At 41.7% G+C, this 14350-nt stretch overlaps 1 protein-coding gene across 4 annotated transcripts in view; it reads left to right on the top strand.

Annotated features, from left to right (window-relative positions):
- ATXN7L1 (ataxin 7 like 1) overlaps nt 1–14350 on the top strand; it is a 205907-nt gene that overhangs the window by 139756 nt on the left and 51801 nt on the right. For all 4 annotated transcript variants that reach the window (XM_077264762.1, XM_077264761.1, XM_077264763.1 and 1 more), the window contains 2 exons: nt 8259–8515; nt 10832–10917. In XM_077264762.1, coding sequence (XP_077120877.1) covers nt 8259–8515; nt 10832–10917 — 343 coding nt within the window. The remainder of the gene's footprint in view (nt 1–8258; nt 8516–10831; nt 10918–14350) is intronic.

The raw sequence follows: 14350 nt of genomic DNA, 5'->3' as shown, positions 1-14350 counted from the left end.
TTGTTTTTTTTTGTTTTACCATGTTCACTAAATGCTAAGTGACCTGCCATTATGACTCTCCAGGTCATTACGAGTTCATAGACACCAAACATGTCTACGTTCTTTTTAAGTGGTGAAAAAGAAATCCAAACTTTGGTTGAAAAAAAAAAAAAAAAGGCACCATTTTCTGAGGCCTGTCTCCATTTTTCGTGATTTGGGGCTGGGTGCACGCCAAGCTGAAGCTAATTTATCAATACCAATTTGGTGTAGATATTATCTTTTGATTGCTGTTATTGCATTTTATTGCAATGTCGCGGCGGTCAGAAAAACGTAATTCTGGTGTTTTTACTTTTTTTCTCGTTACGCCGTTTAGCGATCAGGTTAATTATTTTTTTATATTGATCGAGCGTTTCTGAACACGGTGATACCAAATATGTGTATGTTTGATTTTTTTTATTGTTTTAATTTGCATGGGCAAATTGGGGGTGATTTGAACTTTTATATTTGTTTTATATTTTTTTCAAACTTTTTTTTTTTACTTTTTGCATGCTTCAATATTCTCCATGGGAGACTAGAAGATGCTTTAGCATCATAGAGTGCAATCTTTTTTGTATATTTTATATGGAGGTAGATCCTGGTATGCACCTATTCACACTAGTCTGGATGTGCCAGTCAGTTTTTTGTCTTTTGTAATGTTAGCTTACTGACCGAGCACTCCGCCCTCCACCAGGTGGTGATTTTAATTACAGCAGGTCCCTACTTACCCATAAATACAGGCATTGCTGACAGAGGTGTCCACATTCACCCAGGAATTCACACAGGTCAGGGACCCATCAGGCTGAGACTACCTTGACGATGGTTGATGGGTACATAATATTTGGCCAAAGTTTATGCTAAGCGTCTCATATTTTTTCCTAATCTACCAAAGCCATATTGCTATTCAAATTTCACATATTCCAAATTGACATGCTTTAGCATCATAGAGTGCAACCTTTTTTTGTATATAGAAGCTGCAGTTGTCACTTGCTATGAGCGCTGACCACCGCTGGAGACCTCTGATTGTCATGCCAACCCATTGGTGACCTGCGATGACTTGACTGGGTCACCGATGGGCGCGATTTCCCAATCTCATCCCGGAAGCATGAGTTAAATGTCGCTGTCAGAGATTGGCAGCGGCATTTAATGGGTTAACAGCCACGGGTGGATTGCGATTCCACCTGCGGCTGTTAGAGGCACATGTCAGCTGTTCGAAACAGCTGATATGTGCAGGGAAACATGTGAGTTTACCGCCGGAGCCCACATCAAAGGGAGGGAGTCCGACGTGGGCGTATTATTATGCCCAGTGTTGCAAAGGGGTTAAAATTGTGTGTACTGGGAATTAATCAAATTGTTCTGGGTAGTGCATTCCAAAGAATTTTCACAGCACATGAAAAGTATGGGAGTGGGAGGTTCGAATTATTGAGGATGTTAGTCTTAGGTCTACAGCTTAACTCTCCATAGAGAAAGCAGAGGTGTTTTATTACGGTCTTTGAATTCCCGATTGCTGTATAGACAGCAATAAACATGCACTGGGTGTATAGTAATAGAAAGTGCCAATGGCATTTCCTCTTTTGGACTTGTGATCTCTGGTTTCTGACCTGGGACTGGAGGGTATGTATGCGTTATTCATACTCCCGACCAGTGGTCATGGCCTCGCTCCCGTAAACGCGTACGGAGCGAGTCCGCACCCGCTAGTCGTCCACGACTGCATCACTAAACAGGATGCTGCCTCTCTCAATATAAGTGTAAGGCGTGACGCCTCAACCACTAGACGGGCCCTGGTCGGAAGTATATACCGCACATACCTACCCTCTGGTCCCAAGTCAGAAACCTTCGAATCCCCGCAGCACACAGAGTGACTGCAGACTTACCGATTTGTACAAGACAATCTTTAAAAAAAAAATGTTAGAAAAGAAATGCATTTAATCTACTGAATATTTATTTAAATTAGAATATTGTAATATCTGCAGATATGAGGATCTGTCATCTTACATTTCTTTTCTTTTTTTTTCTTTTTGATCATACAAACCTGCTAAATTGCAGTTAAATGTGTGTAGAAATTTAGTTTTCCCTGTGAATTATTTTGCTTACACTGAATAGTTCTCTGATATATCGTCCTCCGGGTCACCTGCCTTATGATCTTTGCTATGTGTTTGTTTTGGAATTGCTTGGTAACATGAAAGCCAAATTTGTTAATAATGGGTTTGGCACTTCCTACTGTACCTGATCACATTGCAGAACATGTAACAGGGTAATCTGTAATGTGGCTACACAGATCACACTCTACTTATTGGGCCTGCCAACTTTAGCTACCCGGCTACAGTGTAGATTATCCTTCCACTATCCTATGAGTACAGTGAAGCTATGATCTAAATTCACAGTCTGAAGTCCATAGTATTATTACAACAATCTGCAGCCAACTCTTCATCTTTATTCTTTGTCTGATCAGTATTTTCCAATCATTTTGGTTTTAACAAAAACAAAATTAGAGCCTAAATGAAAAAAAAAAAACAGGTTAATGGAAATATGTTGTCATCTTTCTTGAATTCACATCTTTCCTGGATAAAGAATGCTGATCAAATACTAAAATGAGAATGAGACCTTACCTTACACGCAAGGAGAGAGCCTTTTAACAAATTTTTCTACAGCTGTACACCTTTGATTGCAAAATGTAAAACACATGACCCCACCAGTTGTTTTTTTAACCCCTTTCTGTCATTAGACGTACTATTCCGTCCATGTGGGGTGGGCCCTACTTCCCAAGGACGGAATAGTACGTCATACGCGATCGGCCGCGCTCACGGGGGGAGCGCGGCCGATCGCGGCCGGGTGTCAGCTGCATATCGCAGCTGACATCCGGCACTATGTGCCAGGAGCGGTCACGGACCGCCCCCGGCACATTAACCCCCGGCACACCGCGATCAAACATGATCGCGATGTGCCGGCGGTGCAGGGAAGCATCGCGCAGGGAGGGGGCTCCCTGCGGGCTTCCCTGAGCCCCCCGCAGCAACGCGATGTGATCGCGTTGCTGCGAGGGTCTTACCTCCCTCCCTGCCTGCTCCAGACCCGGATCCAAGATGGCCGCGGATCCGGGTCCTGCAGGGAGGGAGGTGGCTTCACAGAAGCCTGCTCAGAGCAGGCACTGTGAAGCAGCCTGCACTTCTCGCAGATCGGTGATCTGTCAGAGTGCTATGCAAACTGACAGATCACCGATCTGTATTGTCCCCCCCTGGGGCAAAGTAAAAAAGTAAAAAAAAATTTTCCAAAAAAAAAAAAATATTCCAAAATAATGAAAAAAAAAAAAATATTATTCCCATAAATACATTTCTTTATCTAAATAAAATAAAAAAAACAATAAAAGTACACATATTTAGTATCGCCGCGTCCGTAACGACCCGACCTATAAAACTGGCCCACTAGTTAACCCCTTCAGTAAACGCCGTAAGAAAAAAAAAAAAAACGAGGCAAAAAACAACGCTTTATTATCATACCACCGAACAAAAAGTGGAATAACACGCGATCAAAAAGACTGATATAAATAACCATGGTACCGCTGAAAACGTCATCTTGTCCCGCAAAAAACGAGCCGCCATACAGCATCATCAGCAAAAAAATAAAAAAGTTATAGTCCTGAGAATAAAGCGATACCAAAATAATTATTTTTTCTATAAAATAGTTTTTATCGCATAAAAGCGCCAAAACATAAAAAAAATTATATAAATGAGATATCGCTGTAATCGTACTGACCCGACGAATAAAACTGCTTTATCAATTTTACCAAACGCGGAACGGTATAAACGCCTCCCCAAAAAGAAATTCATGAATAGCTGGTTTTTGATCACTCTGCCTCACAAAAATCGGAATAAAAAGCGATCAAAAAATGTCACATGTCCGAAAATGTTACCAATAAAAACGTCAACGCATCCCGCAAAAAACAAGATCTCACATGACTCTGTGGACTCAAATATGGAAAAATTACAGCTCTCAAAATGTGGTAACGCAAAAAATATTTTTTGCAATGAAAAGCGTGTTTCAGTGTGTGACAGCTGCCAATCATAAAAATCCGCTAAAAAACCCGCTATAAAAGTAAATCAAACCCCCCTTCATCACCCCCTTAGTTAGGGAAAAATAAAAAAATTAAAAAATGTATTTATTTCCATTTTCCCATTAGGGTTAGGGTTAGGGCTAGAGTTAGGACTAGAGTTAGGGCTAGGGTTATTGCTAGGGTTAGGGCTAGCGTTGGGGCTACAGTTAGGGTTGGGTCTAAAGATAGGGTTAGGGTTTGGATTACATTTACGGTTGGGAATAGGGTTGGGTGTGTCTGGGTTAGAGGAGTGGTTAGGGTTACTGTTGGGATTAGGGTAAGGGGTGTGTTTGGATTAGGGTTTCAGTTATAATTGGGGGGTTTCCACTGTTTAGGCACATCAGGGGCTTTCCAAACGGGATATGGCATCCGATCTGAATTCCAGCCAATTCTGCGTTGAAAAAGGAAAACAGTGCTCCTTCCCTTCCGAGCTCTCCCGTGTGCCCAAACAGGGGTTTACCCCAACATATGGGGTATCAGCGTACTCAGGACAAATTGGACATCATCTTTTGGGGTCCAATTTCTCCTGCTACCCTTGGGAAAATACAAAACTGGGGGCCAAAAAATAAGTTTTGTGGGAAAAAAAAGATTTTTTATTTTCACGGCTCTGCGTTGTAAACTGTAGTGAAACACTTGGGGGTTCAAAGTTCTCACAACACATCTAGATAAGTTCCTTGGGGGGTCTAATTTCCGATATGGGGTCACTTGTGGGGGGTTTGTACTGTTTGCCTACATCAGGGGCTCTGCAAATGCAACGTGACGCCTGCAGACCAATCCATTTAAGTCTGCATTCCAAATGGCGCTCCTTCCCTTCCGAGCTCTGTCATGCGCCCAAACAGTGGTTCCCTCCCACATATGGGGTATCAGCATACTCAGGACAAATTAGACAACAACTTTTTGGGTCCAATTTATCCTGATACCCTTGTGAAAATACAAAACTGGGGGCTAAAAAAATCATTTTTGTGAAAAAAAAAATAATTTTTATTTTCACGGCTCTGCGTTATAAACTGTAGTGAAACACTTGGGGGTTCATAGTTCTCACAACACATCTAGATAAGTTCCTTGGGGGGTCTAGTTTCCAATATGGGGTCACTTGTGGGGGGTTTGTACGGTTTGGGTACATCAGGTGCTCTGCAAATGCAACGTGACGCCTGCAGACCAATCCATTTAAGTCTGCATTCCAAATGGCGCTCCTTCCCTTCCGAGCTCTGTCATGCGCTCAAACAGTGGTTCCCCCCCACATATCGGGTATCAGCATACTCAGGACAAATTGGACAACAAATTTTGGGGTCCAATTTATCTACCCTTGTGAAAATACAAAACTGGGGGCTAAAAAATCATTTTTGTGAAAAAAAAAAAGAATTTATTTTCACGGCTCTGCGTTATAAACTGTAGTGAAACACTTGGGGGTTCAAAGCTCTCAAAACAAATCTAGATAAGTTCCTTAGGGGGTCTACTTTCCAAAATGGTGTCACTTGTGGGGGTTTTTAATGTTTAGGCACATCAGGGGCTCTGCAAACGCAACATGGCATCCCATCTTAATTCCAGTCAATTTTGCATTGAAAAGTAAAATAGCGCTCCTTCCCTTCCGAGCTCTGCTATGCGCCCAAACAGTGGTTTACCCCCACATATGGGGTATCGTCGTACTCAGGACAAATTGCACAACAACTTTTGTGCTCTAATTTCTTCTCTTACCCTTGGGGAAATAAAAAAATGGGGGCGAAAAGATCATTTTTGTGAAAAAATATGATTTTTTATTTTTACGGCTCTGCATTATAAACTTCTGTGAAGCACTTGTTGGGTCAAAGTGCTCACCACACATCTAGATAAGTTCCTTAGGGGGTCTACTTTCCAAAATGGTGTCACTTGTGGGGGGTTTCAATGTTTAGGCACATCAGGGGCTCTCCAAATGCAACATGGCGTCCCATCTCAATTCCAGTCAATTTTGCATTGAAAAGTCAAATGGCGCTCCTTCCCTTCCGAGCTCTGCCCTGCGCCCAAACAATGGTTTACACCCACATATGGGGTATCAGCGTACTCAGGACAAATTGCACAACAATTTTTGGGGTCCAATTTCTTCTCTTACCCTTGGGAAAATAAAAAATTGGGGGCGAAAAGATCATTTTTGTGAAAAAATATGATTTTTTATTTTTACCGCTCTGCATTATAAACTTCTGTGAAGCACTTGTTGGGTCAAAGTGCTCACCACACATCTAGATAAGTTCCTTAGGGGGTCTACTTTCCAAAATGGTGTCACTTGTGGGGGGTTTCAATGTTTAGGCACATCAGGGGCTCTCCAAATGCAACATGGCGTCCCATCTCAATTCCAGTCAATTTTGCATTGAAAAGTAAAATGGCGCTCCTTTCCTTCCGAGCTCTGCCATGCGCCCAAACAGTGGATTACCCCCACATATGGGGTATCAGCATACTCAGGACAAATTGTACAACAAATTTTGGGGTCTATTTTCTCCTGTTACCCTTCGTAAAATAAAACAAATTGGATCTGAAATAAATTTTGTGTGAAAAAAAGTTAAATGTTCATTTTTATTTAAACATTCCAAAAATTCCTGTGAAATACCTGAAGGGTTAATAAACTTCTTGAAAGTGGTTTTGAGTACCTTGAGGGGTGCAGTTTTTAGAATGGTGTCACACTTGGGTATTTTCTATCATATAGACCCCTCAAAATGACTTCAAATGAGATGTGGTCCCTAAAAAAAAATGGTGTTGTAAAAATGAGAAATTGCTGGTCAACTTTTAACCCTTATAACTCCGTCACAAAAAAAAATTTTGGTTCCAAAATTGTGCTGATGTAAAGTAGACATGTGGGAAATGTTACTTATTAAGTATTTTGCGTGACATATGTCTGTGATTTAAGGGCATAAAAATTAAAAGTTGGAAAATTGCGAAATTTTCAAAATTTTCGCCAAATATTCGTTTTTTTCACAAATAAACGCAATTTATATCGAAGAAATTTTACCACTATCATGAAGTACAATATGTCGCGAGAAAACAGTGTCAGAATCGCCAAGATCCGTTGAAGCGTTCCAGAGTTATAACCTCATAAAGGGACAGTGGTCAGAATTGTAAAAATTGGCCCGGTCATTAACGTGCAAACCACCCTTGGGGGTGAAGGGGTTAAAGGGAATCCATCATCAGGTTTTTGCTACCTCACCTGAGAGCAGCATGATGTAGGAAAGGAGACCCTGAATCCAATGATGTGTCACTTAGATTCTTGGGTGCAGCCTTTCTGACACGATCAGTTTTTAGATTTGTGGTGAAGCAGAGCTGAGAAAGCTAACCCTGCCAACATTGGTGAGCTGCTAATCACAGGATTGGGCGGAGTCAGACCAGGGGGGGCCTGCTGTGTTGAATGACAAGCTCTTGGTGCTAAAACAATCATTGGCAGTAAACAAAACCATGGAGCTTCATAAGAGAGACATCCCTGAAATCTGTGTTTTCACCCCTACAGCATGCTGTCTTCAGGTTACATAGCAAAAATCTGTGGACAGATTCCCTTTAATACTGTGTGGAGATTTTGAAGTTCTCGATTTATATCTTGGCAACAGTCTCATGTGTAGATGCTGATGCACTGAAGTTTGTGTGTTACATATTTAGGAAATGTGGATGTATTGCCACTTTGTTGAGGAAATCTTCAAGAAGTCCTGTAAGAACATATTTTCATCGAAAATGATCATGGTATACAAAAGGCATGATTCACATAGTGAATTATGATATATTCTCATTTTCTGGTTTACGTATAGAGATAGTGTATAAAATATGCATATTGTACATATCCCTTTAGTGGGAATTATCTTGTTGCTCCGCAGTGTTTGTGTCTTGTGTTTGCCAGCTCACTCTGTGGTTTTGCATCATGAGGTTGTGGGAGCACCTGGAGTTTATGTAGTTGACTGTTAGGAGCCTCAACTGTCTTTTTCAGTTCTAATCTTCCTACTACGCCTCAGTGTAATGTCCGGATGTCTCTACTTGGAAACATATTCTAATGCTGCCGGTGTGTAGAAGACAACCCCACTCCCTTTTGTTCCAATAAGTGTTCCATTTTCTTAATATAAAAGTACTTAGATGTTTCTAGATAGTGGAACTATGAGATGCGAATCAGATCGGACCTGTGTGTTATGTGAGTGATTTTGTTTTCCAGCGGTCCTGTTCCTGTAGTGAGCCTCGAGAAAATCCCAAATCTTGTGAAAGCAGATGGTGCCAATGTTAAAATGAATTCCGCTACAAACTCCTCTTCAGCAGCATCTTCAGCATCCTCCCTATCAAAACAGTCTGTGGTACCGAAGCCCGTACCCCCTTCACCAGAAAAGATCCTCAATGGCAAAGGAATATCTTCTGTAGACAAAAAGCATCAAAATGGCACCAAAAACAGTAACAAGCCTTACAAAAGAATTTGTGGTGAGTGAAGCCCAGATATATCAGATAGTCTTCCTCTAATATCTGTGATTTATGTATGATGTTATGTACCGTCTAACTGGAGCAGTAAAGACAAGACTTGATATACAAGTATTTATCTGATGTGATGTGGTTAAAAAAAAGCTTCAACATGTGGATAAGTAAGATGACCTAGTGAATGTTATTGGAAATGGTCATTTACAGTACACTCTTCTATTTTCACTGGTGCCATTGGGAGCATAATATGTCAAAATAAATTTCCCATAATATAATGTACCACACATTGAGACCCTAACAACTTGTCTTGTGATTTGTAAATCAAGGGAAGGACAATGGTCCATTAAAGTGTTGGGTACTTAGGAACTGTCTGATAAATTCTGGCAGCCGAAGCAAAGCCTACACTTCAAGATGTAAGAGTATATTTTGTTTTATGTGCTGTGAATTCATACACATAATTGTGGAATTTAATGGGGCCAGTCGGTATGGGACAAAGCGATGGGCTTTTCTGTGAAGACACCCCCCCCAAAAACAGTATAATTTTTTATCACTGATTTCTTTCCGCATTTTCTTGGTGTATTTGAATTGGGCTGCAAAAATCAGTTTCAAGTGCTCTGAAAATCTTGTCTTGATTTCGGTGCAGAATCTACCCTGAAATCAACGTTGAATCTTCAAAGTGTGAACATACCTTTACTACTTACCAATCCAACCGTGAGGGACCATAAAATCTTTAAAAAAGAAAATTTCAGGAGAGAGATTTTCATTTTATATGCATCTCAGTATTATTTAATATGGCATAATAATATCTATATTACATACACAAAAAGGCATTCATTGGAAAAGTATGTTAAGCGAGTAAAAACCATCATTATGGCTATACAAAAGTACAACATTTTTATTAATGTGTACCACATAATGTATAGTCCATATAAATGGTATGGATAAGTGAGTTCAACAAGTCACATAGGCGGGCAGAGGAGGGAAATTTATCATACTCAGTATCCCAGTTTCCTGACTTTAAGGCTGCCGTCACACTAGCAGTATTTGGTCAGTATTTTACCTCACTATTTGTAAGCCAAAACCAGGAGTGGGTGATAAATGCAGAAGTGGTGCATATGTTTCCGTTATACTTTTCCTCTATTTGTTCCACTCCTGGTTTTGGCTTACAAATACTGATGGAAAATCATGACCAAATACTGCTAGTGTGACGGCAGCCTAAAAGTTGCAGTTTCTTGATCAGCCACATTGGTGAAAAAATGCATTGCATTCGATGTTTGGGCAACCTCAGGCGCGACACATTTATTTTTATTTAAGCCAGAAAATTGACATAAGTTATATCTGAAATCTATTCCAGTTTTGGGACATTCGTTTTCTGGAACATGGACATCCCAGTGATCCACCTGCTAATAAATGTAGCACATTTAATTTTTTTTTTTTTTTTTTAAAGACCAGCAAAATAAATGCCAGGCCTGATAAAGTCCCAAGATTAACTATTACATTTCTCTGTTAGATGTCGTGAAAAAAATCTCAGTAATTCAGACATATTTTTTATGCTCTTGTATCTAGATATTCCGGTTGCACACTTATTTTTCTGCTCAATGGGATTGTTTTAGATTCTCTCACATAATATGTGCAGTGTTGTTTGGAGAAGACATTTCTAGCGCCCCAGTTCTTATGACCGGCAGAGCAAGTGATGAGAATACTCGGCCGTGAGCAAGTTGGATTGAGCATGTGCGACTAACCAGCATTGAGCATGTGCGACCAACCAGCATTGAGCATGTGCGACCAACCAGCATTGAGCATGTGCGACCAACCAGCATTGAGCATGTGCGACCAACCAGCATTGAGCATGTGCGACCAACCAGCATTGAGCATGTGCGACCAACCAGCATTGAGCATGTGCGACCAACCAGCATTGAGCATGTGCGACCAACCAGCATTGAGCATGTGCGACCAACCAGCATTGAGCGCGTGCGACCAACCAGCATTGAGCGCGTGCGACCAACCAGCATTGAGCGCGTGCGACCAACCAGCATTGAGCGCGTGCGACCAACCAGCATTGAGCGCGTGCGACCAACCAGCATTGAGCACGTGCGACCACCAGCATTGAACACGTTAGGTTTTTGTTCTGAGCAAGTGAATTCCAGAGGATGTCATTCCTAGTATGTAACAGCAATATCTAGAACCAGAAGCATAAAAAAAATTCTATTTGAAAAATTGGTATGTTTTATGTGATCTAACAGAAAAATGTCATGTAATAATATACTGTTTTTTATCGCATTTGGATCAGCATTGTAAACATATAATTTGTCTTTTTTCAAGCGGAGAGAGAATTTGACCCAAATAAGCACTGTGGAGTGCTGGATCCTGAGACAAAGAAGCCTTGCACAAGATCCCTCACATGCAAGGTACATTTTCTATTAGTATACACAAACACTGTGTTTAACCCCTTAGTGACGGGGCCAAATTTCTAAAATCTGACCAGTGTCACTTTACCAGTTTTCTTGTAGTTTGCTTTTTTGTGAAATTAAGCTTAAAATCGTAATTGAATTGTATTAATGCAATGTTTGCACTTTTGCAAACATTTCTATATGAAAAATATTACCGTATTTTCTGGTGTATAAGACGACTCCCAACTTTTCCATATAAAATATGGAGTTTGGGATATACTCGCCGTATAAGACGGGGGTTATCTTATATGCCCAGTCGTCTTATACAGCGCGTGCGGTCCAGATGGTTCCCAGGGTCTGGAGGAGAGGAGACTCTCCTTCAGGCCCTGCTATCCATATTCATGTAAAAAAAAAAGAATAAAAAAAAAAATATGGGTATACCTACCATCTGACGGCCCCCGGCTCTCAGCGGTGCAAGCGGCGGCCTCCGTTCCCAAGGATGCATTGCGCGAAGGGTCGGAGATGACGTCATTTCCGTCCTTCGCGCAATTGATCCTTGGGAACGGAGGCCACCGCTTGCACCGCTGAGAGCCCGGGGCCGTCAAGGGTAAGTATATCCATATTTTTAATTTTTTTTTACTTGAATGTGGATCCCAGGGCCTGAAGGAGAGTCTTCTCTCCTCCAGACCCTGGGAACCATCCAGGACCGCTCCCTGCACACGCCGTACCCGTCGTATAAGACAACCCCTGACTTTTGAGATGATTTTCAGGGGTTAAAAAGTCGTCTTATACGCCGGAAAATACGGTATATACGTATTTTCTTACAAATTATATATAATTACCACTAGGGGGAGCAATTTCCGTTTTAGACCTCAAGCAGCTATAGTAAGACTTACCAGCTTTACTGTTAGCTGGAAAATTGGGGCAGTAACTGCTGACATCACCATTTTCCTCCCCTTTTGGGTGGTCTAGTATCCCTGGGGCAGAATGAAGAGTAGCATCATAGGGCAGCGCCATTTTGTGAGTGACTGTCCTGTGATCTGCTATCATCAGTTACTATGTCTCTCTCCCATCAGTCTTCATATGTCTCTCTCACCCAGACTACATGTATCTCACCCCCTCCACAAGTTCACTGCAGACCCGCAGCTCTGTAGCTTATCTGAGGGATGAGTCACAGCTCTTGCTGACAGCTCCTGCTAGGATAATGCTGATCCTACACTGTTCCTCCTTGATGTCTTTGCAGTCTCTGATACTCCCTGAGCTTTTCTCCCACATTTTACTCCTCTCAATCTAGGATCTGTTTTGAAGCAGTACTGCTTCTGTTAGCATATCCTAATCACAGGAGACAAATCGACAGCTCCATGAAAATGGCAGCACAACACTCCCAATACTGTTAATTGTGCAGCCCACAGGCGTGCCCAGTTCACAGCAGTGACTACTCCATTACAATAGATAGGGTCAGAGGCGGTCTGTTATCTCCTATGACCATGGGGTGCCGTATTATGACACTGATAGTGTCGTGCTGCTGCTGTGAAAGCAAGATGTCAGCTTCCAGTGCCTTCCTTAGGGTACTGTCACACAGTGCCATTTTGATCGCTACGACGGCACGATCCGTGACGTCGCAGCGATCGTATGATTATCGCTCCAGCGTCGTAGACTGCGGTCACACGTTGCAATCACGGCGCTGGAGCGATGCCGAAGTCCCCGGGTAACCAGGGTAAACATCGGGTTACTAAGCGCAGGGCCGCGCTTAGTAACCCGATGTTTACCCTGGTTACCAGCGTAAACGTAAAAAAAAAAAACAGTACATACTCACATTCCGGTGTCTGTCCCCCGGCGTCTCAGCTTCTCTGCACTGTGTAAGCACAGCGGCCGGAAAGCAGAGCGGTGACGTCAGACGTCACCGCTGTGCTCGCTTTCTGGCTGGCCGGCGCTCACAGTGCAGAGAAGGACAGACACCGGAATGTGAGTATGTACTGTTTGTTTTTTTTTTAGTTACCCGATGTTTACCCTGGTTACAAGCGAACACATCGCTGGATCGCTGTCACACACAACGATCCAGCGATGTCAGCGGGTGATCAAGCGACGAAAGAAAGTTCCAAACGATCTGCTACGACGTACGATTCTCAGCAGGGTCCCTGATCGCTGCTGCGTGTCAGACACTGCGATATCGTAACGATATCGCTAGAACGTCACGAATCGTACCGTCGTAGCGATCAAAATGGCACTGTGTGACAGTACCCTTAGGGTATGTGCACACGTTGCGGATTTCCTGCGGATCTGCAGCGTTTTTTGCGGTGCAGAAACTCTGCAGATCCGCAAGTGATTTACAGTACAGTGTAAATCAATGAGAAAAAAAAATAGCTGTGCTAATGGTGCGGAAAATTCCGTGCAGAAATGCTGCGGATTAAAAGAAGTAGCATGTCACGTCTTTTTTGCGGATCTGCAGCGTTTTTGTACCCATTCCATTATAGAAATCCGCAGGGGTAAAAAGCGCAGTAAATCCGCAAAAAATCCACAGTAAATCCGCAGCAAATCTGCACAAAAAATGCCACAAATCCGCACCTGTGTTTTCTGCCAAGAGATGCAGAATCCGCACCAAAAATTCCTAAGCCTAATCCGCAACGTGTGCATTTATGTTAGTCATTTTTGACAGCAGCATCTAAGGGGTTAAAACTCCTACAACACACACAATGTTTCAAATGCAATCAAATCTTGGTTATAACAGCATGTTATGCTACATTACATTGATGTATTAATGATCTGCAAACGCGGTACCTTCACTTTAAGTAGTAATAACTCTGGAATGCTTCAACAAATCCCTGTTATTTTGAGACTTTTTTTCGTGACACATTATACTTTATGATAATGGTAAATTTAGGTCGATATGTTTTGTGTTTATTTCTAAAAAAAAATCAGAAATTTGACAAAAATGTAAACAAATTAGCAATTTTCAAACTTTGAATGATTATCCCTTTAAATCATACCACAGCAAAATATTGATAAATAAAATTTCCCTCAAGACTGCTTTAAATCTGCACCATTTGTAAAATGTTATTTTGTTAGCATTTTAGGAGGTTTAAAAATGAAGCAGCCAGTTTTTCATTTTTTTCATGGAAATTTGCAAAATGTATTTTTTTTAAAGGCCTATCCAGGTTTGAAGTTACTTTAGGGGTCCTATATATTGGAAATACCCCAAAAGTGATACCATTTTAAAAACACCCCTGACCTACTGAAAACTGCTGTCAGGTAGTCTATTAACCCTTCAGGTGCTTTTAAGGAATTAATACAAAGTGGCATGATAGAAATGAAAAAGTGCATTTTTACCTCCTAAATGTCACTAATTTCTGAACAGGTCACTGTAGCCGGCAGACTCTAAGGCTGTGTGCACACGATGCAGATTTCCTGCGGATCTGCAGCGGATTTTTCCGCGCAGAAATGCTGCAGATCT

Source organism: Ranitomeya variabilis, chromosome 5 (genome assembly GCF_051348905.1).
Source record: "Ranitomeya variabilis isolate aRanVar5 chromosome 5, aRanVar5.hap1, whole genome shotgun sequence".
NCBI lineage: Eukaryota > Metazoa > Chordata > Amphibia > Anura > Dendrobatidae > Ranitomeya > Ranitomeya variabilis.
The sequence above is the reverse complement of the archived record's forward strand: the minus strand, read 5'-3'. Positions and strand labels throughout refer to the sequence as shown.